Consider the following 22,571-nt stretch of genomic DNA (forward strand, 5'->3'; position numbering starts at 1 on the left):
ATTTATGTGTAAATAAATAGTTATTCTTCCTCTCGTGCCATGAAGTAACATGATTGTTGTGAGTCTGAATCTTAAATTTATTAACAACATCGATATCTTCAAGTGTTTCCTCACCTGAAGGGGAAACTCAACTGGGCCGATAATAAACTCAATTCTTTCCATTACGCAGGAAGATTCCTCAATGAAAGTAAATTCTTTCCTGCGTAAACACAGCGAGGCTTCACTAACACATATGTCTTCTTTCTTCTGTATCCAGAACGCCTCTAAAATTTCGCGGGCCCATCTTGTCCCGACACTTCCCTAAAATATTAAGTAGGCTTAATATTTTAGACCACGGTGCCCCGCCGCGGTGGCGCAGTGGTTACGACGCTCGACTACTGTTCCCAATGAGGCGGGATCGAATCCCGGCCTCGGCGGCCGCTTTTCTTTGGAGGCGACAAGCAAGGCGTCCAAGTGCTGTGCGATGTCAGGGCACGTTAAAGAACCCCAGGTGGTCAAAATTTCCGGAGCCCTCCACTACGGTGTCTCTCATAGCCTGAGTCGCTTTGGCACTCGGGCTATGAGTAGCTGCTTGAGATTCTCCTGAGGCGAGGAAACAGCCAAGCTGTCGATACTACTCCCTTCTTTATTGCCGACTCGAGATGCCACGTCTGTTCTGAAAACTTGTCAGCCATCCTCTTGAGTAGTCACGCCTGAACAGAGTTTAGAATATTTTTTCTCGGTAAACATCACCCTGTTTTACTGAACAAAACATTCCGTAAGTCATCACAGCTAAAACGTATCAAGACGGAGGGTAAGGAACGGTACGCACCCATTAATGTTGCCGAGGCAGCGAGCCTTCTCCTGAAGCATTTCGTCGTTCACGACAGCGCCATTCGCGCGCACATTCCCAAACCACATTAACAAGGCTGACTCCATTCCTTCGAACTGCGCTCGGTGCTATCGGACTGTGGCTGACGCTGCGATTCCGACGATGGGCCATTTATCGGAGTTCTGTAACATCGATGCTCGACCTGGCGAGGCTGAGGCCTCGTTTAACTTGGGCCTAGTCCCTCACGGCTTGGATTGACAGATAGTTTTTGCCGCTTATACTCACAGATTTCTTGCTTCGCGCCTACGTTCAGCACCGGTCTTTTGCGTTTAACTCCCGCCATGCCAAAAGCCAGACTCAAGGTGAGGGTTACAGGCTCCTGATGCTGTGCACTTTTTTGCCTATTTAACCTTTCTGCATTTCCGTTTTTCTGATTTTCTCTTTTTTGCCTTGTACTGTTTCCGTAAGGAAGCGAGGGAATCAAGTTGGCAAGCTGCTATGAAGAGGGCTATCGAACATCCCATCTTCCTGGTGCCGTTTGTATGTGTTCCTATGAAACAAACACGGCAAGCTGAAGTACAGCTTAGAACGACGGCTAAGCCGACTACGAAGAGCTCGGACCTTGTCAAGGCCGCATCGCTGACTCAAAGCGAAGCAGACTTGCGGACCGCGCTTGGGGTGCAAAATGTGGCAGTTCAGCAGCGCAACAGGGACGAAAACCAGGAGCATGAGTGGGAAGCGCGTCCAGGAGCACGCAACCGGAAGCGCGGACGCCCGGTTCCGGTTGCGTGCTCGTCGCCTTTCTTTTGTCGCCCTACTTTGAGAGTGTGTCTTAACTCTGGCCGAAAAGTGTTAACGGCTTCATGGAAAACACATTGTGCTTTGGAAAAGAAAACTTCAGTTGCCGCCGCCAGTTCGGGCACTTGTCTTTCTTCCTGTCATTTCTTTTTTACGCTTTTACCGGCCTCTCTGTTCAGGTTCAGCATCATTTATTGCAACCACATGTTGCTGTTTTCCCGACTGCGGCCTCTCGTTGTGGCACTCCCGCTGCACCCAGAAATCTCCTGGTTCCCCCCTTTCATGGTCTTTCTTACATAGCTGACCCTCGGTTAGCTGTGCACGTTCCTCTGCGCTCTTGCGCTCCCTCCGCCCCCCTCCCCCTAAAACGACGACACGCCCGCTTTGGTTCTTTCCAACCCCACAGGACTCGTTCAGGCATCCAGCGTTATCGGCTGTAGCGTAGGTTCACGGGCGGCGCGTCCTTCTTTAACTTGCGTTCGAACTCCTTTGCTTTTTTCAAGAAATGTCCATATTAACGAGACAAAAATACATGGGCCCAAATGGGTCATGTGCATTCTTCCCCTGTTCATTGTACAGACAGCGAGTTTCCATATTAACGATGCATAAATACATTGAAAACGTTTCGTCCCCAGAAAAACTGTTCATAATTCGGGTCGTCCATATTAACAGGGGTCATATTAACGGGGCACGACTGTATATCACTAGAGGTGGAAAAAACGTCGTTTTTGCCATTGCAAGAAGCCGCAAGTTTGGAGACCTGTTGCTCGCGCACTGAAATATTGTCATCTATTATTTTTTGCTCACTACACCTATGTAACCTATTCTTTTATATGAACAATTAGAGACCTGTTTTGCTGTTGCAATTAATTTGTTACAAAAAATCGCAAACTTTACTTCAGGAGCGATGCGCTGCCAAAATGTCCATTTCCAGACTTACATGCTGACATGATGCCTTAAGTTGTTTAAACGAAAACTTTTCCCCTTTATTACGCAGGTTATGTTCTTTATTTCATACAAAATTCGGAGCTCTAGATTGCTAGATGTGTTCTCCACAACGCATCAAAATAACCCGAAATTCGAAGATACTAAAAAAGTCGGGTTGCGTCGCCGGTGTGGTGCAGTGGTAAGACGTCCGACTACTGTGCCGGAGTTCCCGGGTTCGAACTCGACCCCAGCGGCTGCGTTTCGATGGAGGCGAAACGAAGTGGCGTCCGTGTGCTGTGCGATGTCAGCGCACGTTAAAGATCCCCAGGTGGTCGAAATTACTCCGTAGCCCTCCACTACGGCTCCTTTTTCCCTCTTTCCACTTTCATTCCCACCTTCTTCCTTTCCCTTGCGGCGCGGTTAAGGTGTCCACAGAACAAGTGTGACAGATACTGCGCCTTTCCCTTCTTATAAACCAATTAAATAAAAAAGGGGGCAAATTTGATTCCAATTTAAAAACAACTTCTTCGATTTTTATTAAAATCCCACTCAAGAATCTTCAGTACCTCGGAGATATTACGGACTAAAAAGTGCTGCATTATGCTGGGTAAAACTACAAAATAAAAATAAATCTTAGCGCTTGCCTTAAGTACTGCCAATATTCAGCGCTATATTCTGCCATGGTGCAATAAAGTGATGCCACTGAAACTTTTTCTCTATATCATCCATGCCCTGTTCTTTATTTCTAGAAAAATGTGAAGCTCTGCAGTTATTCATTCTTTCTCCCTATTATTTTGAAATCAGCCAAAATTTCACAATATCAAAAAATAGATAACTTTCACTCGAATTAAAAAAAAAAAAAAAGCTTCCAGAATGTCGAAAAATGGGCAAATTTATTCGAATTAAAAAAAAAAACTAACACATCTTTAATTTTTATCAAAATCTCTCAAAAATAATCTTAAGTAATTTATAAATATCAGGCACTAAAAATTATTTCATTATGTAAACTAAATGTGTAAAAATAAATATAAAACTGAACCATGTTCTTAATCTACAGAAGAGTAGGGCTCAAAATCTTGACTTGGTATTTACTAAATCTAGCTACATTTTATCTTATGCAACATCCAAAGCCATCTAAATGCTTATAAAGTCACTGTCTGCTTGCTGGCAGGGTTGATGATAACTTAATATGAAATAAATTCGCCTTTTCAAGCAATTTCATGGGAGAACGCGAATTACGTTTTGAACTTTTTTCAATCCATGTAACCTTTTTTTATTGCGAGATGCAGTGCTATTTAATCCAGTCCTTAATAGTATGATTTCGTTTCTCGGTCATTACAAAAATTACACTACTATATTTTTGAAGACGATTTCAGTGAAAAAAGGCTACATGAGCCAGCGCGACATCACGATCCCTGCAATATATTGCGCATCTCAGCAGGTCGGGTCGTAGAGCGGTTAGTTTCACTGAGACCTCGATGTTGATGCGAGAGCATCACGATGGCCACAGCGTAACAACTGGGGTCAAACCCGCAGGAGTGGCGAACGACTCGTTACACACGGTGCGCTACCAGGCAAACCAACTGCTGAGCCGCTACGCTGCCACGTTCGCCTGCATGCGCGACACGGAGGACGTGTTCGGGCTGCTGCTAGTCGCCCACTGGCGCCAGGCCATGTTCAGCTCGCGTGAGTGGCGCCGCCTGGACGACCTGCTCCGCCACGCGCAGAATCACGCGGTGCGGGAACTGCGCGACGCACCCTGGCCCATGGACAACGCAACGCGACTGGAGGCCCTGCAACGCTTGCGCGCGCTTTCCGTGCGCGCCTCGCCCAGCGACCGCTTCCGCACCGAGCAGGCGCTCACAAGGGTAAGGCGGCGTTGTTCGGCATTGCATGTATCGATTGCTTCAGCGCCGAATCCTGGCACAGGCGGGCTTCCCTGCGGGGGTGTGTGCGGTGCCTCATTCATTCAAAAGCGCATTGATTCATACACTTCAATGTACGAGTGGACAAGGAAAGCTCATTTTACCATAGCTTAAGGAGCCACTGGGCCCAAATTCCACGAAGCGGAAATAGTTATACATTATAAATAACATAATATAAATTAAAATGATAAAAACAATATAAATTTTATGTGGCCAGTACACATTTTTGCCCTGAAATCAAATTAGGGAAAACTCAATTGTGGGAAGAACACAGTCTAACCAAGATATATCGAGTGCAATGAGAATCACGAAATAGTCTGATGTTCAAAAATGGCGACATAGATAAGCTTATCTGTAACCTGGGAGAAAGATAAATCGTGCTTACGTTAGCGGTGCACTTCTTTCAGTGCTGGCAACGAAGGATTTCATAGGCCGCAGTATACGGTGCTTTGAAAATAGCAGTGACTATTATAAGTCATTTAATCTCGTTACTCGCGCACTATAAAATAGAACATCTAATTTTAGAGTGCACTTGGTTTCGAAATGTCTTCTTCAGTGAAATGAGCGAAGCACGCCTGGCCAAGGCTTAGGTTGGTTTCACCGCATGATAGCAATGTGTCGTGGGAAACGAATGCAAGAGACCGAAGGCCGACATCAAGCCGAGCCCATCTCGTGACACGGTTTCACAGGAGCAACGTTGCCATCTGAATGCCGAGCCCGCGCAACCCATTCATTTCCGCGAGTTAAAAGTGACAGTTAAGAAAAGCATCACTTGTGGCGCACGTTTCCATAAATTCGATAAACCTGAAAAAGAATGCTATACATTTGCATAGAATTTTCGAGAGAATGTTCCGACTATTCAATGTAAACATTAATTCGGTATATCCGGACTCAACCGTAGAGCCGTTTGCTGACTTTCAGCTTTTCTACTTCGATCAACTGCAAGATCACGGTGTACAGAGAAAAAATTTGATCGAGGTATACGAGACAGCGGCATAGACAGGAGAAAGTAGTCGGAAGCTGGCGGTCTCGTAACGTAACAGGACAGCGTCTGCTTTAAATCCGGATCGTGGATTTGATCTCTATATCCTTATTTTTACTGCTATCCCCTGACAGTGGTTTAAAGTTTCTACAACGTCACGAATGGCAGTGACGATGATGTTAGAGAGAAATAGAAGGCAGCCTGAAGCAAGCGCGGCAAGTCACTCATGGGAGCCCGCTTACAGCAATCGGCTTGAGCACCCTAGAAGAAAAAGCAAAATCCCTCGCATAGTTTTGCGCTCCGGTTAAATCGTGCAAGTAAACTCGAGGGGTATTAGAGGAAGCATCACGGACGAGCCTATATACTATATGTATACATTACAGTGCATTCTCTGTCAGCTGACTTTATCGGCTATAAGAATGAAGCCTCTGAAACGAGCGAAAACACTACATTTCTTTCGGCCAATTGCGGAGCAGTCTGCTTTAACATCCTCAGGTAACATCAAGATATATCTTTCTTTGAAAAAGAAACTATCGCGCGCTCCTATCAAAACGGGAAAGTCTTATCAAGGGAGTGCGGTCACGGTCGGAAAAGCCAGACTGAATGAACGCGAACGGTTCTCCCAAGAGCCGCTCCCCCCGGCACGCAGGTGTTCCGGCGCTTCCCGAGCACGGCATTCTCGTACGTAGAGATGTGGGTGGCCTGTCGGCGTGAGCTGAACGCACTGCTGGTGGGCGATGAAGAGGTTCGCCGCGAGTTGCGTCGCCTGCCGCCCGCAGGTCCCGGCCCGCTGCTGCGCTACGACACGCTCTCCAACACCGTGTTGGCCGCCATCATTGCCCTCGGCGCACCCTTCTACTACGCCTACGGAATCTCGGCCATGTGGTGCGTTGTTCCCATGCGCACAGCAGCAGTTACTATGCTGCAAGACATCGTCGAGAAATTTCGGTCAGCTGCGCAACGCATCTGGAGCAATAAGCGCCATTCGCCGGCCTATATGCAGAGGCGCTTTGTCACGCTCGCCTAACCCCTACGCTACCACGAATTTTTCTGAGTCTCCGACGCATACATGCTGTGAGCTAGGCGTTGAGTGAGGCAGTCTTCGCGCAAAATATGCTTTTCGTGCGTCGCTTAACGTCTCTGCCACAGTTTTCCGCTACAACATCCGCGCGAAATATAAAAGTTGAAGCATTAACTTCGCTAAGTGTCTGAAGATACGTCCTATGTACAGGCTATCTCACACTTAAGACAAGGAGCGGGTAATCGCAGCACTTTTGTTGAGCACTGCGGACGAAAGCCTGGGAGAATCGGCGCATGCGTAATAGCCATGGTTGACTGTTCTTCCTGCGCAAAGTCTTGGTGCCATCCGTTTTCACCGGCTCACGTCGACAGCGCTTTTGAAGGCATGGTAGTCATGCGCTCCCAGTTTCCCTCCGAGTGTAAAACAGCCTGTACACGGCCGATTTTCATTAAAGCTGCAGAAGACGTTGCGGTTGGCATACATAAGTATGCCCGCATCCTGCTTGCTGCTCGTGCATGGAGCTGAGCTTCTGCGATTTTCGAGACGTTGCCCATGGTAACATCTCGGCATTCCCTCAGTGGCGCAGATCGACGTCTTCACTACCTAATGAGCGGAGCGAATATCGCTGTCACTCGCACAGGCTGAATGCAGTCAACGCGAAGTGCGTATATAGTACGCCAGCAGGAATTCTATTTCGCTAGCTGTCGCTTCGCACTTATTAAACAGCCACGTTATCCGTCACTTCGATCTGCCAGTAATTTAAGTTCAATATCACTATAGTTACGGCAGCCTCGCCGGAAAAAGCAGGGTCGAATTTTTCGTGGCGTTCGAAAACCTTTTTATTGACACCTCAGTGTTGAGAGCGATGTTTAAAAAGTTCAATATTTAATCACGACGCACTACCACTCACCAGTTTCACAGCAGACACCCTGAACACAGATATGTTGATGTCGCACTACATATGACAAGCAAAGTATTAAAACATATTGCTACTGATATGATCGTAGGACTTCAGCGCAAGGCGTTAAGGAATTGAGGCAGGCGACGGCAGGAGTTGTTAGAAAAAAAAGTAAAGTGAAGATTTATTTTACATATTTACAACAATGCAAAGGTGCAAGCACGTCAAAGGGAGCGAGGTAGCTCTTAATCAACTGAGAGTACATGCGATTCCCACTGAAGCAGCCCTCGTAGGCTGCTTAAATCACTTTTCAGTCCAACTGTGGAACCCGCAGTTTCCCAAACGTCCTATGGGCGCTAAGCCGCTTCTTTTGGCTCCGCCCATGGCTTCTTTGGCTCCGCTCAACTGTTCTACTACTAGCACCTCCCGCACAAGCTTGCACACATACACACACCTCCTCGCACTTGTACAGGGAATACTGTATACCACTGCACAACAGCCAGGCTGTCCCCGTTGTTCTCTCTGAAGCGGTGATGTCCCATCTGGTTTCAGCCATCTTCAATGGCGCCGGTCAGGCGATGGTGCACTCCTCCTCAGCAGCACAAAGCCCTGTCCAAACCAATACGTCTTAATGACCTTCAAGCGGCGCATGCAGCAGCTCCTTTGAATTCACAATTCGCAGTGAAGTCACAATATGACGAGTGCAGCTGCTCCATTGCGCCCCGCCGACCCGGTCCATTGTGCAGAAGTTGCCAGTCGCTGCAACGGCGCCGGCCAGGCGATAGGGCACCCATCTCCGCGCCGTAACTGGAGCCCGGGAGAACTACAGCCAAGCCAGTATGCCTTAATGATCATGGGATAACACAAGCAGCATCTTTGAGTCAACAGTCGCTTCCCTAAGAACGGCTAAGGAAGCCACCTCCCGCTGCTGGGTCACAACACGACAGCGTGCCGCGGCTCTTGGTTCGCCCCGCCGCCCTGGTTCATCGTTCAGAAGTGGGGTGCCGGAGATCAAATGATGCCCGTTTCAGTTGCCGACAAAAGCGCTTGACTTCAATTAACTTGTGCAAGACGCGCTTCTCCCTGTCGGGAAGATAAGGATTCGTACTCCTTTGTCCTGATGTCCGGTCAACACGCCTCGGTCCGTTGCCGCATTCTCGAAAAACCCCATCCGGTTCTCCAGTGGCCCTCTCCGAATGCGCGTACTTTCTGGGACGATTTATGGCCGATTGCTCGGGCATAACACTACGTATTTTGTACACCCTCAAAGCTGCCGGTGCGAGCAATGCTGAGATTTCGCTCAAATGCCTTTTAAAGCTGATCGGACACCTGCAACTGTTCCATCACTGATGCTATTTCTTCCTTCTTTTTTGAGTACATATGTTTTTTTTTTTTGTTTTTTTTTTTGCATTACCGTTTGCTGCCTCACAATGTATAGGCGACTTGTTTTGATCTTTGCATGTTTTACACCGCAGCACTTATTTTCTTGCATTGCTGTCTGCTGTCACGCTGAGAGGGCCGATAGACTTGACAAGCAGCTCTCGCAGCTTTTATCCTCGGAGATCTGCCCAAGTCGCAGTGGAAAAATAAACTCAGTTCAATAATTATTCAAGTAAGCAGAACGAAAAATTTCGAATGGATACTTTACAGGACTCTAACAACCTTCACTCAACTTAAATTCAAGACGCTTCGATTTATTTCTTAAAGCAGAAAGCTGGACTAGTTGGTTGGAATCCATTTAAAGTTTAAGGCTAGCGCTTAAGACGAGGACACAGAAAAAAGGAACACACAGGACGAGCGCTCGCCCTGTGTGTTCCTTTTTTCTGTGTCCTCGTCTTAAACCTTGGTCCCTGTTATCTGGGACACCCTATATGTGGGCTGGTATGAAGTGGAACATATCGAGACAGTCCTCGTTGCAACTCGTACACCTGTCGAGCCCTTCTATGCATTGTAGGCAGTTTGCATTTTTTTCATAATACGGGCCATCGGCGACATCATTAGGGGAAAGTGCAATGTGCGGAAGTCAACGAATAATGAAATGTACGCATAAAGGAGCGGGGCTAAAGAGAAACATTTGTAGAAATTCGTGAACCGTGTGAAGAGCTCCCGCCCATCCAGTTTTTCTTGTAAGATCGATTTTATGGCTCTTTCTGGTTATGTTGATGATCTTCCGGCAGCAAAAGACGCATTTATCACTCGAAAAATTGCCTTTAATTGTTTTCTCGCCACTCGATTAAAATGTCTGCCTTCAACGTCCAAGATGACTACGTGTCACCTTTTCCACGTGAGTGGCTGCGGGGCCTATATTGCCTATATTCTCTCGAATCTGCGTCAGAAAACTGCTGACGCGTCGTATTGTACTTGCAACATCGGCCAGCGGCGGCGACACCTGCAGTTACAAAAAAAAAGAAGATATAAAGCAAGCAAGCTCAGTTTTCGATGAAACCGGCGTATTTATCGGTGGAAGTTTGTAACCTATATGGATACGAGCCAATATAGACTCGTTTTCGGCGTCCATTCAAGGTTGTTCTATCGGACAATCACTAAGGAACGAAAGAAGCATTCCACCAGGGTAAATATCGTGCGTGCGGTCAGCGCAGGTACGGTGGCCTGTTGTCGGTGTTCGCGCGCGAGCTGGTGCGTGTCATGAGCCCGAGGAACGCGGCCAAGCTGCGCAGCTGGCCGGTCTCGCGCTCGGCCAACGATACCGACTGTGAGCCCAGCGAGGCCCCGTGGGAAGTTCCCAACTTCAAGCTGCCCGCGCTGCAGCTAACCTTCGACATATGGCAGTATCAGGGCGGCAACGAGTACCTCAAGGACATCAACTACACGGCAGCCCAGGTATATATTAGCAGGCGCTCTGATGAAGAGTGTTAGTCGGTTCTTATCTAAAACGAGCTTTTGGGCTAGCTGGTCGCTTATTTGAATCATAGCTGCGAATAAACGCGATCACACACAGAACGCACGCAAGAACGCTGCACTCGCGCTGGCAATAGAACATGCTGAATGTAATGGTTTTTCGCGCCTGCGCGCCACGAACAACATACAACCACGTGCCAAAGAGAAGCTCTAACATCTCGATCCTTTTTCCTTTTTTCTGCCATTCGGGAGATGGTCCGATGCGTATACAGAAAAAAAAAAAAAAAAAAAAACGTTTCTTTGTGGGGTATTTTTATTCGCTGCTGTTATAATCCGGTCGGTTCTTGCTCGTTGTTCACAGTTCGCTGACATTCAATAACAAGTACTTGATACTTTGTTTTCTAAAGACAAAAATTGTTTCTTACGTTTTGCAACCTTCTGATAGAGATTGTTTTAGCTTTCAGAAAATTATTCCAATTGGGTATTCGCGATTTCTACAATGCTTTCTCGACCTGCACCATTTTTTGGGATGACGTCGAGTGGAAAAGCGGGAGCATTCGTAGTTTTATATGCACTTCCTTTTCATTTCGTTTTTTTTTTTTTTTGTAAAAAAAGTCAATTTCTACATAATATAGCATGTTTAGCTCTTAAAAACGTATTACACTTTGGCATTAGCAACTTGATTAATGTATGTGCTTCTACCGTAATCGAGACTAAATGCTGAGATACCAATTGTCACCAGAGTGTCAAACCGGCAATTTTTAGGGTTCAAGTTCGGGTTCGGTTTTGGCTCCGGAGACATGTTCCGGTCCTGTTCTAAACGTTTTGACCCTGCCCGAGCCGGTTCAAACTGGTTCAAACAACATCAAAAAAGAAAAACAAACTTCGGGTGTATATATATATATATATATATATATATATATATATATATATATATATATATATATATATATATATATATATATATATATATATATATATATATATATATATATATATATATATTCACTCAACTTTTTCAATACTGATCGAGTTTTCCGTCCTGTTCCAAGACATAATAAAAGCTGAAAATTTATTTAGTAGTCCGTCTTTTTTTTTTTTTTTGTAAGACGTGACGGGGTCCACTTAGTTGAACAGACCTCAGCAAGAAGTTTATATGAATAAAACCTTCCTTATCATCGCGCAACCCGCAGACCAGGTTACTCATTAGTTACGCTTTCTTTCAACAGAGCCCTTCTAGCTTTCAGTGCCATATTTCTAGGCTGTCTTAGATTGTGGGGGTATGAGGGGGACGGTCTTCCGCCCCGCTCCTACTCCGCAGGTGCAGCGTCCTCGCTAGCGACCCGCGGAGGGGAACAAAGGGACAAAGGACGGGCACGACGCGTAGTTAATACTCCAATGCTATTTATTGCACTTGCAAATAATACAGAGCATACCGGCTAGCTATACATCAACAAGGTTTTCCTTGGAAGGGCAAGGCTACGTAAGAGGGACTTTTGACTCACCGGCTGGGGAATGGGGGTGCGACTTCGGCGGCGGACATTTGCGCGCGCCGTGAATATGGCGGCCGGGATCTCCCGTGTGCGCCGCATTCTTCGGACGAAGCCATATACCACGGCGTTTACCGCGGGAGGCGGCGAGAGCGTGCGGTATTTGCCGGTCGCTTCGCCGTTGAGAACCAGAAGATAGGCGGTCGTGCACAACGGGTCCTCCCGTGTGCGCAGCGTACTCCGTGCCCGCTATCCCCCGGCATTTGCCGGGAGAGGCGGCGGGAGACGACCGCTCTCGCTGCCGGCTGGATCCAGAAGCTCCCTTGTCTTCTCGCGGGAACCCGCGTAGACGTCTTGGTGGCGCACCCATCGCTGGTCTCCTTCCCCCAAGGGGAGGTATTTACCTCCTCTCCCAGCCGGCGCTGCCATGCAGCTCGTCGGGGTGGTGGTGGTCGGTCGCGGCGAAGGGGGAGGAAACTGGTTTTCCACATCCCTCCCTCCTTAAATGTTCACCTATGGTTGTCGAGAGGTGCTCCTTGGACACAAGCGTTTAGGGGTAGCTCTGCTGGAAACGCTGATTGGCCCAAAATTTGTGACGTCATATATGACGTCACAAACGTCATGGGTCACGTGATATTTATGATGTCATGTCCGGATGTAGGGCGCACGTGTTTTCCCTAGACTGTCCCTGGATTCCCCATGCTTTTCAGAGCGCCCGGGCGCGACCCGGCGGCGCGCCGCAAGCAAACGGCAGCTGCCCAGCCGATGGCCGTCGGCGGAGAGGCACGAGGCCTAGCTTGCATGCAGTGCGGACACCGTGGAAACGGCGCGACGTCAAATAACATATGCACGCTTCGAGCCGCGAAGAGGTTTCCGAACCAGCTTGTCACACCAAACGAATTGCCGGGGAAATCACAGTTTAATTGCTTTTCCTTTATCTAGATCTGTGTGAGACCGTTCGGCGACAAAAACAATCGAGGTTCGCCAACGCAGTGCGACCTGTTCGTAGGCGGGCCGGGCGAATTTTTCAGTGACAACTGCACACCATGTTCGCGGTGATTCCGCTCTTCTGCACATTTCGTATCTATTTGCAAAACGTTTCCTTGCAAAATAGCTTTCTCGGTGCGACGTCTTTCAGGCGCGCAGGCTGTCGGCAACAGTCGTCCGTCCCGTTGCCACGCGTCCCGATATAATTCGGTCTTTTTCTAAGCGAAATAGTTCATTATGAATTGTTTTTACCAGAAATGCGCTCGGTGACCGCTCTTATTGGCTAAACAGGGCCTAATTTTCTCTCTCCAAACTAATGCGCCGGCGAATGCATATGATGCCGGCCGGCAACACCGCGGCGCCGGCGCTATTATAAGCACATCCTAGCTGCAGTAGCTAGCTAGTCCATGACTGTAGGGGGCAAAAAAAAAAAAAGCTTCGAGGACAAAGGGAATAGAGATACGTACTAGGTCATTCGACTCTACAAATTTTTTAGGTCAGAATTGTGATGCTGGGAGTGATATGTTGATTAGGAAAAAAAAAAAAACTAAATAAGCTGTAGTATTAAAGGATGACCTCTCACTGTTTTGGTTACCCTGTTGTTAAAAACAGTTAGGTGCCTAATGAATATTCTATTCTCATTTGGGCTATGATTATTATAAAACTATGTAAGTCATTTCACATTGATCAGGGCTTGTTTTAGATTAAGTTTAATAAAGCAAATCCCCATCTTGCACTTGGAGCGTATGTGTACTTTTTAAGTAGTACAGAACTGTGCGTAGCCTTTAGAAAACATGAAAATATTGCAGTGTATATCACATGAAGAGTAATGGCATTGTATGTTTTGTAAGTGTCAGCATATGTTTGCTGTCAAATTGAGATCCATGTGATGCATGCATCTTTTAATGACTTAGTGCTTGTTCTAATGCAACACATGAACCATTTCAGTTTGTCATGCCTTCGCATGTCTAATATGTAATAAACAGCGTCTTACGTCTTCTGCATTTCTTTCACGGCAACAAGTTTTGCATTCGTCATATGTGTCAATTGTGATTTTTAACTGGACCTGTAGCCTGAAACAGACTGCTGACTGCCATCACAAATTTGTTTGTTATATATTCAAACACTGCATTTATTTTCGTTCATAAAAACATTGAAATGCTTTAATAACTTTCATTGCCTTGAGTAAATGTTTGTCATTCGTTACATTGATTGCTTGCAGTCCAGAAATTCTTTACATTCTTATTTAGCTATACCTTACACTTACAAAGTTATATATGTGCTACACTATTTTTCCTTCCATTTAGTATCTCTTTCACACAACCGCAGAGTTTAAAAACAATTATTTATCAAACAGCACGTGTGAATATATCTAAGTCGACACTTTTTTAATTGCACAATGATGGCATGATGCAATGAAGAATAATTTAATGTGGTCCACTACTTCAGTTTGCAAAAGACTTATGAAAGAGAAAGGTAGCATGGACTATAGCCAATTTTTAACAAAATTTTCTGGGCATATGCAACCTTTTATGCAACTAATATGTCAACAGCAAAAAAAAAAGCAAAAAAATTCTTATACATTACTAAGGTGCAAAGATGAGTAAAACGAGTATTTGCTGAATTTCGGGATGTCCAGGCATTGTGGGATTGCTTTTCAGGATATAAAAAGGCATTTTTTTAGCATAAAGGAGGGGTTAGAAACCTTGCTGTCCCTATAGGGGTGTGAGGACTGCACTGGGTGCAGTGCTCAGGAAAGTGTGGCTGGGAATGGGGGGGGGGGGGGGGGGGGAGAGGGTGGTAATGCAAAGAGTGCAGTTAGAGAAATGTATGCAAGGCAATTCACATGCTGCAATACTGTGGGCCTTAAGTTCTTTTCCTCAAGAGAATGCTTTCTCTCTTTTGTTGCTGTAAGAGAAGGTTATTGTTAAAATGAGAGATACAAGTCAGTCCATCATGAAATCAAACCTGGCGACCCCCGCTATCACTCCGCTGCTGAAGACCACTTCGAGACTAAATGTATTCTGTTAGCAAGGCATCACTGCTCATTGATACCTTTTTATTTGCATGGAGGCTACAGTAGTCTGTGCCATTGCTTTTCTATGTTGCTTGCACCTATAGCGTGCAGTGCCTGAAGTAGTAAATGCTGCACAATTTCATATGCAGACAAAGCACCTATATCTTTACAAAGTGGTGGCAAAGATGGATGATTTGAAGCTCTTTCTCAAAAATGATGTGTGGCCACAGTGTGCAAGGCTATTGAGCAGAAATTCATAAAATCAAATGAGCTCAGAATATCAGTAGACAGGCCCCAGAACTTCAAAAAGAGTATGGTAGGGGAATGTGTCTGAGGTTCAGGGTTTTCATTGCAGGAAGAAAATAAAAGGGGTGATGCTTGACTTCACTGGTAGATTTTATGCCGAGCTCTGCATTAAATCAAAAGCGATTTTAGAAGCCGCAGAACATATCTGGTCCTCTTGAAGTGAAGAGATTTCTTTATTCTACTGAGGGACCTCTCAAGCCTTAAAGTATGTATTCTGAAGCTTACATCCTTCTACGACAAGCTGTCTGATAGAACACATTTCATCGAAATGCCTTGGCTGAGGAGACACCTCAACTTAAAGTGGCAAGCATCGGACTCGAAGAGGCCAACAGTTGGGCAGCATTGGAGTTCCCCAGATTGAGATTTTCTAGAGCCTCTCCCCAGCCTGCAACTATTCCTAATATATGAGTGTCTGTTGTATCCTGTGAGAAGAGGAGGTTGTGTCCTGTGAGGAAGAGGACCTATGATGGGTCAGTGCACGCTTTCAGATCTTGCATTATCATCTCTCGTAGGTGAGCTGGCAAAAAACATTGATTTTGACAAACCGAGTAGCAGCTTTGAAGCCTTAAAGACCGGAAAATGAAAATGTTGGCATGTCGGACTTTTTTTTCTTTTTTTGCTTTATGCTCTTTAGATCAATACCAGCTTTCAAAACAAGATTTATAATATCTGAAATTAGTTGCTCAAAGCAAGATGACTTCAGTGTTTCCCACTTTTTGTACACAAGCGATTTCTATAATTGATCGAGGGGTATGCTTATTTCATTTGTGCGGCAGGATTAATTATGCACTTGTCCCTCTGCAAAATTTGATTTTACAGCGTAGTTGTTGAAGGCCTCAATTATGACTGCTTGTTTGTTTTTGTAACTTCAGTTCTCTTCTGTGTGTTCGAGTTGTCCTTTCTCTATTAGCATGCTTACTTCTCAAATGGCATTTCTACACCCATATTTGCATGTGAACGCTCAGTCTAACATTCTAGCTGGTTCGTATTTACTTTATTCTTTGTCACTGTGGCCGATGTAATTGCAGTTGTCTTGTGCATGTTCAAAGCTTTCAACAGTCCTTATGAAGAGTTTGTGGAAGCATAAAAAATATGAACTGCAATACAGTACATTGGCCAGTTCCCAAGGCTTTTGCTGGCACTGTGCTATGCCTGATGTAAACGAAATTGTTCACAATGGCACCGTGTTATAATTCTGGTTGCATCTGCCAGTTTGCCACTTTTTAGTTACTGTGCGTGTTACCAAGTATTTCTACATGCTCAAAGTTTGCAATTCTTGTGGTTTTTATATGCCCTTTTATTTGAGTGGTCCCAATCTAGAAATTCATCTGTCAAAAACCTCTACTTAGTTCTTCACAAATGCACCTTTCTTAAGAAAAGAAAAAATATGACATATGCCCCTCGTAATATAGCTTATTACCAGTTGTGGGGTATGCTTGTTACGTTAAGAAATGAATGAAAAAAAAAAAGCCTCGGCTTGCACCATGTTGTGCGATACGAAAAACGAACTTCCCCAATCGAAGAAAGCCTTGACGACAAAGTAGTTGATGGTATTGCATTCAGGTGTGTTCATGAAGAAGGGGGGGGGGGGGGGGGGGGGTTGCCCCACGTTATTGCACTGGATGTCGCAGACCTACACCATTGGGGGTTAGAAATGGAGTGTTTTCATGGGATACAGAGGAACGAATACAACCGGTCATGGAGACTGCAAACATGTGCCTTATCTGCACTTGTGCCCTCGTTTTTCAGTTCTTTCTGAGTTGTAAACCATCAACAGGTAGCAAGGCTCGCATGCAACGGGTACCTTATACGCATGAACGTTGATCCCAGTTGAATTCCAGTTGGGGATCCATTGTTATCCAACTGGTATGAACTGGAAGTTTGTTCTTTAAACCATTTACATCAGTTAGGATTTTTGCCTGGGTTGTTTCAAAGTAATGTAGAAATGTTGTCAGTGTTGTTCAAGTTATTGCCTATGAAGCAACACAGTTTTACAAAAAAACAATGGTTGTGAGCCACCTCATGCATTTATTTTTTCGTTTTGAAAATGTTTCAAGTTACAATAATTGTCATGTCAATTTGCATAAAAGAAGCTATAGCTTTTTACAGGAATGGTTTTAGAGTGTGCTAAAGAAAGAAAGTGTAAAGAAAGATGGAATAGTGACATGTGGCCTCTTTTATGCATGATTTTTGTGTGCCGCATATGAAGTGAAAAGATATCTCTGTTGGTTAACGGCTTTGCACTCAGTGGATTAGTCATGCAGTGTTGCATGACAGACCACCAAAGGTCCAATACATCCTACAAAAGACTAAAAATGAGAAAACATGACGATGAAGCTGAAGGCCCATGATCTGCCAGGAAACAATGGGGTGGCTGTGAGAAGAACTTGTATATTGGCAGTAGTAAGGATGGCAGTCCTCTGCTTTGTGGCTCTTCACTTCGCAGTGACAACACTGGTGTATAGTACTGCACTAACACCTACTGTAGTTTTGACCATGCTGTCAGTTATTCTGAGAGCTGCGGCGGTGAGCGTCAGCCAGTGCTCTAAGTTTCAAGTGTTCATTTGTAAAAGATGTGTTCTAGATCCTGCTAAAGAGTCTTGTATTATCCAATTGAGTTTCCAGAATTTACACTTTCTCTAGAAGCCCTCATTCCATTTAGGCATCTTTTCATTATTTCCAATTAGAATTTTCAGTTCTAATTGAATTTCCATAATCAAATGTCTTCCAGTTTCCAGATGACCTCCCAGCTGGAATAAGTACTTAGTCCTAACTGCATAGTTTTAACTCTCTGTAAAGAAGCAATTTATTTTTATTATGGGCTGCTAAGTTATGGTCATCTTACGGGTTAGAATTGATATTCCCAATGAACATCCAAACTGAATGGACAATTGTTATGCATGGTGAAACTGGAATTCAAACTACATTTCAATGATGCATTGTGTGTGTGCTGGCTAAGATGTTAAAGGAAGCTGGTGCATTTCGCTCCCTAGTAAAAATACACCCAAACATATTAGATTTCAATAGGCTTTGCAGTTAAAAATTTTGCAACTAATTTCAAAGTCCAATCTGGAGTCAATGATTTCAATTCGAGCATATTAGATAGTCTCGAGAGCTAAATTAAATGTTTCAGAGAGCAACTCATGCACTTAGGTCCTGGACCCATTTACAAAGGAGCAGCAGACGTTAGCTGCAGAGTAGGATAAAAAAATTTACACATTATTTAAAAAAAAAAGTGCAAGAATTAGAGACCCTATGTCTAGAAGATCTATTAATGCGAAAGTATTACTTCGCTATGTTTATTTATTTATTTATTGTAAGTACCTACAGCGCCCATGAGGCATTATTGTAGGGGGGATACAACTACATACAATAACACATGCAAAGAAGATATAAGGAAACTTGTTAGCAAGGTAACACAGCACACTGATAGAACACTAAATGAATTCTCAAGTAGTATAAGTGATAACATAAAATACATTAACACAGCGCTGGCAAACGCACAGATTTCACAGATTTCTGTCCGCAGAACGTGTCTGCAAAATCATGTCCGCAGCAGTTGTGAGTAATTGAGAAGTGGTGGAGTGGAGGTTAATGAGTGGTGTCAATCAATGGAGGGTGATGTAATGTTGCAGCAGCATCCGTTCTTTTGCATTGCTCCAATGCAGATTCTGCAGTGCTCTTTAACTTTGCAACATTTCTGATTTTACAACCCTAAAAAGTGTATTCATAGCTGTTTTCACAATTTCAGGAATACCATGTTTAAGTTCATTCAGTGAGACCATTAGATTGTGTTTTATTGATTGCATGTTGCACCAAGTGTGAAAGTGCGGGAGAAACCAGTGGTTGGAGTTTTGAGTTAAAAACGGAGTGGCTCTAAATTGCAGCAGTGCCATCGAGCAAAGAAAGCTTTTATTGTCCTGCCAAGAAAAATAGGAAACATGCAACAAGTGGCATTCATAGTTCAAGATAATTATACTGTATTCTGCACGGAGATGTCATGTCGTAAACCGGCAGTTAATATCGGTTATGTAAGAAACACACATTTAATTTACTGAGAATTATCATTTTATTGATATTTGCTCTTGTGGTGCTTGCCCACATAAAACTGCAATACCTTATCTGTGGGGACCTGCATAATTAAAGGCAAGGACAGTACCACATCAAGGTAAAGCTCACTCATTGAAGAAATCTTTTTTTTTTATTTGCAGTGTTGTTTATATGAATTTCCTATCTCAAATGAAAAAAATTCACACTAAGACTTATGCGAGTTTCTACAAGGTCAATATTTTTATTATAGATCGGTAGCCATCTCTTACATCATTTTTTTATTTCAGACTCAAAACAAAATAGTTTTTCTGTGTTTATTTCTTCATGAAATTGGACCAGGCAAACGATTTTTCAAGTAAATAATTTCAATGTAAAAGTCTCATTGAGATCAAAGCCAGTAATAAACACACTATTATCAGCATACATGATGAGCTGGACACTGTTGTCAATATGAATTATGTCATTTATGTACAAATTCAGCAAAAATGTGCCTAATACTCTTCATTGAAGTACTAAACAAAATATATAAAGGATGATTTGTTTTTGTTACTGGTCATCTGATTCCTTGAATGGGACTTGATTCAATTATTTCCAATACCTTTGCGAGTTCTGGTAATTAAAAAAAAATATCTCTACGAACGTGTGCTCCATGCTCTAACAGATTTCATAGACTTCCCCGATAGAATATTGAGCTTTTATATTAGCATTGCATGACATTTTAATTGGATGTGAAGCATGTTTGTGTTCACAAATGTATGCCATTTACATAATTTCGACTCCCTTAATTGTACGAAATGTTGGCACAGAGCTTAACTGTTTGTTGCCATTGAATTGGACTCCAAATTGTTGACTGGGGGCCAATATCCAAGTTGGAAATGGTCATTTCCGACTTTGATTTGGCCTCAACTGTTTTGTTAAACTTGGAACAAAGCCATACTGCCGCGGTGAAATCCATCGCTACGTACGTGGTTCGGCTGGAGCAGCTCTTTAGACACAGAGACCAATGACAATTTTTATTTAAGAAACAGCCAACAAAAGTGAACTGAAAACATGGCAACCGCTCACCCCATACATGGTTACTATACAAAGGCACACTGCACTTGAACCTTGTCTAGGACGCCTAGGTAGGATGATTTCGCAAAAAAAAAAAAGAAAAAAAAAAGCACGGCGTTGTACATGGCATCGAATCCAGGTGCGTACACTTCTGCCTTTTCCCGTGCTCTCGAGTTAAGTGATCCTTGGATGGCGACTATAACCTTCGAAATGTGATGCATTTATAAAAAAAATACACAGCGGCGCAAAGCCGCGGTGTATATTGTAGCCTATCGCGAGGCCTATAGTTTGTCGTCACTGCAGCACTGGAGAGAACGACGCTGGCCACGTGCTAGCTGCAGCAGCTGTGGAATTTACGAGGTAAGTGAGAATTAAGCAGTACAGTACTTTATGAAGCAATATTCAAGACGATTATGCAGTTGTTATATAAAATGTCGATACTTCCATTAACATCGTTGAACAAAGCCGCACCACACTGAGAATACTCTAGCTGTTAACCCTGTTGTATGGGCTTAGCGTTCGTCGCGGCAGCAGAGTGACGCTTGCCACGTGTTCTGCAGCTGCTGCACGAAGACTGGGAAGAATGCGTGAGGGAAGCAGGTAATAAGCACTGTAGCACTTTATTAAATCAAATTTGACACGATTATGCATGCGTGTATTTACGTATAGCCTGGTAAAGAGGCCTAGCGCGCAAGTTATTTTGGTGGCCGCGGCGATTGATACGAAGCCACGTGCAACGTAGAGAGGGAAGAGGAGTACGGGATGTGCAGGTCTGCGGTCTGCCAGGAAACATTGGGGCAGCCCTGAAAAGGGCCGTTTGGATGCGCAGCGACGTGACGGCGTGGCGAACACTCGTCCGTGGCCCTTTGCCGTGCACCGTCAACAGTGGTGCACTACGTCGTACACAGTGCCTGGTTATATATGCTGCCCTGGATGCTGTAGCGATGCTTCCACTGTAGACATTTACGAGGGTTGCGGCGATGATCTTGGAGAGCTGATCGATGCCGCGATCCCTGACATGGGCTGCTGCGTACAAAGAAAATCCTCGGCCTCTTCGCAGCATACAGGAAACGGTGCTGTAAAAGAGCAGAAAAAAGTTGCATTATGAACATAGCGATTTGATGAATGCGCAACATATTACAAAACCTTCGACAAAGAAATCTGCGTTCTTGTACCTCAATCAGGGTTGAGAATGCGCACGGCAGACGTGCGCCTGAGCATAGCAGTCAGGCAGCGGTTAGTTGCCGACGGCGGATGTTTTCGTGGAGGTCTCCATAGCCGTGGCCGATTCTTTTTTTTTTTTTTTTTGAACACGAGGAGCGTCCATGCCACGAGCTGCTGCTGCACGAGGTCCTGGAAGCACGTGGGGAGAGACAAGCGACACAGCACTTATAAATAAGCAAAATGCGAGACAATTTTGCGCAATTTATACTTACCTTGACGGTGCTTGCGATCTCCCGCAGGTCGTCGCCATTATCAACGTCATTCCGCCCAACGTACAGCACGGATTGGCGTGCTGAAAGCGCATTGACGTAAACGCGCAGGCCCGCCATCGTCGAGCACATCGGTGACCGAACGCGCCGGTGCCATGCAGCAGTGAGATCCACGAACCGAATGCCGGAATCGCGCGCGTTGCCAGAGCGGGGGGCACCTAGCGATTCCCTAGAGCGTCTAGGGACGAAAAAAAAACAAGCAAATCCAGTTTTTGTCTACGTCACGTCCGGTTAAGCATCGAGCCCGACGCAAAAAACGTCACGCCAGGCCGCGGCGTGTCCACCAATCAGCGTTTCCAGCCGAGCTACCCCTAAACGCTTCTCCTTGGACGCCATCCGCGAGGTAAACACCAGGCTTAGCAGGGCGATCCAAACGCTGGTGTCATCCGAGGAGCAGCAAGGTGAAGGGGCCCCCGCTGTCCATCGGCAGGTCCCAGAAGCCAGCGTGACATGAGGGTGTTGTTCCCGCTGGCGCGCCTTTGTTGGCAGGTAGGGGTTGGCCTCCTCTCCCGTCAAGCCGGACTGGTTCCGTGAGACTCCGAGCTTCGGTGATTCACGGCCGCAGGGCAGCAAGCAGGAACGTAAACAATGGCAGCAGGTCCAGGCGGTTTCACTTGATATCTGCACAACCCTCCGGATCTCCAAAAAGGTTGAATAAATTGAGCAAAATGACCATTTGGTAAAATGCGGGCCAATGCGAGTGCCAAACAATTTTATCCGGCACCGCACTGCGTTCCGTTAATCCGAACGAAGCACGGTCATCCGCGGTTCGTTTGCCGGCATAATAATCTGGTTCCACAAAATTTCTGATTCGCCTTCTCAGCCCAAAATTACCAAGTTCATTTGAACGAAGTTAGCTTTCTCTAATTCAGCGAGATGTTCGGCTACAGCGAGGTCAATATAAAACAAGCAAAACGCATTTGCGCATGCTGTATGCCATGGTTAGACTGTCCT

The 22,571-nt window shown here is 45.1% G+C and overlaps 1 protein-coding gene across 1 annotated transcript in view; it reads left to right on the forward strand.

The window, feature by feature from the left end:
• The first annotated feature begins 10,008 nt into the window (after window positions 1-10,008).
• Window positions 10,009-22,571, forward strand: part of LOC146202769 (endothelin-converting enzyme-like 1) — a 44,705-nt gene continuing 32,142 nt past the window's right edge. The window contains exon 1 of the mRNA XM_084585054.1: window positions 10,009-10,203. Within this exon, the coding sequence (XP_084441180.1) occupies window positions 10,009-10,203 (195 nt within the window). The remainder of the gene's footprint in view (window positions 10,204-22,571) is intronic.

This window comes from Amblyomma maculatum, chromosome 1 (assembly GCF_055883805.1).
Source record: "Amblyomma maculatum isolate TAMU_Amacu chromosome 1, ASM5588380v1, whole genome shotgun sequence".
Taxonomy (NCBI): domain Eukaryota; kingdom Metazoa; phylum Arthropoda; class Arachnida; order Ixodida; family Ixodidae; genus Amblyomma; species Amblyomma maculatum.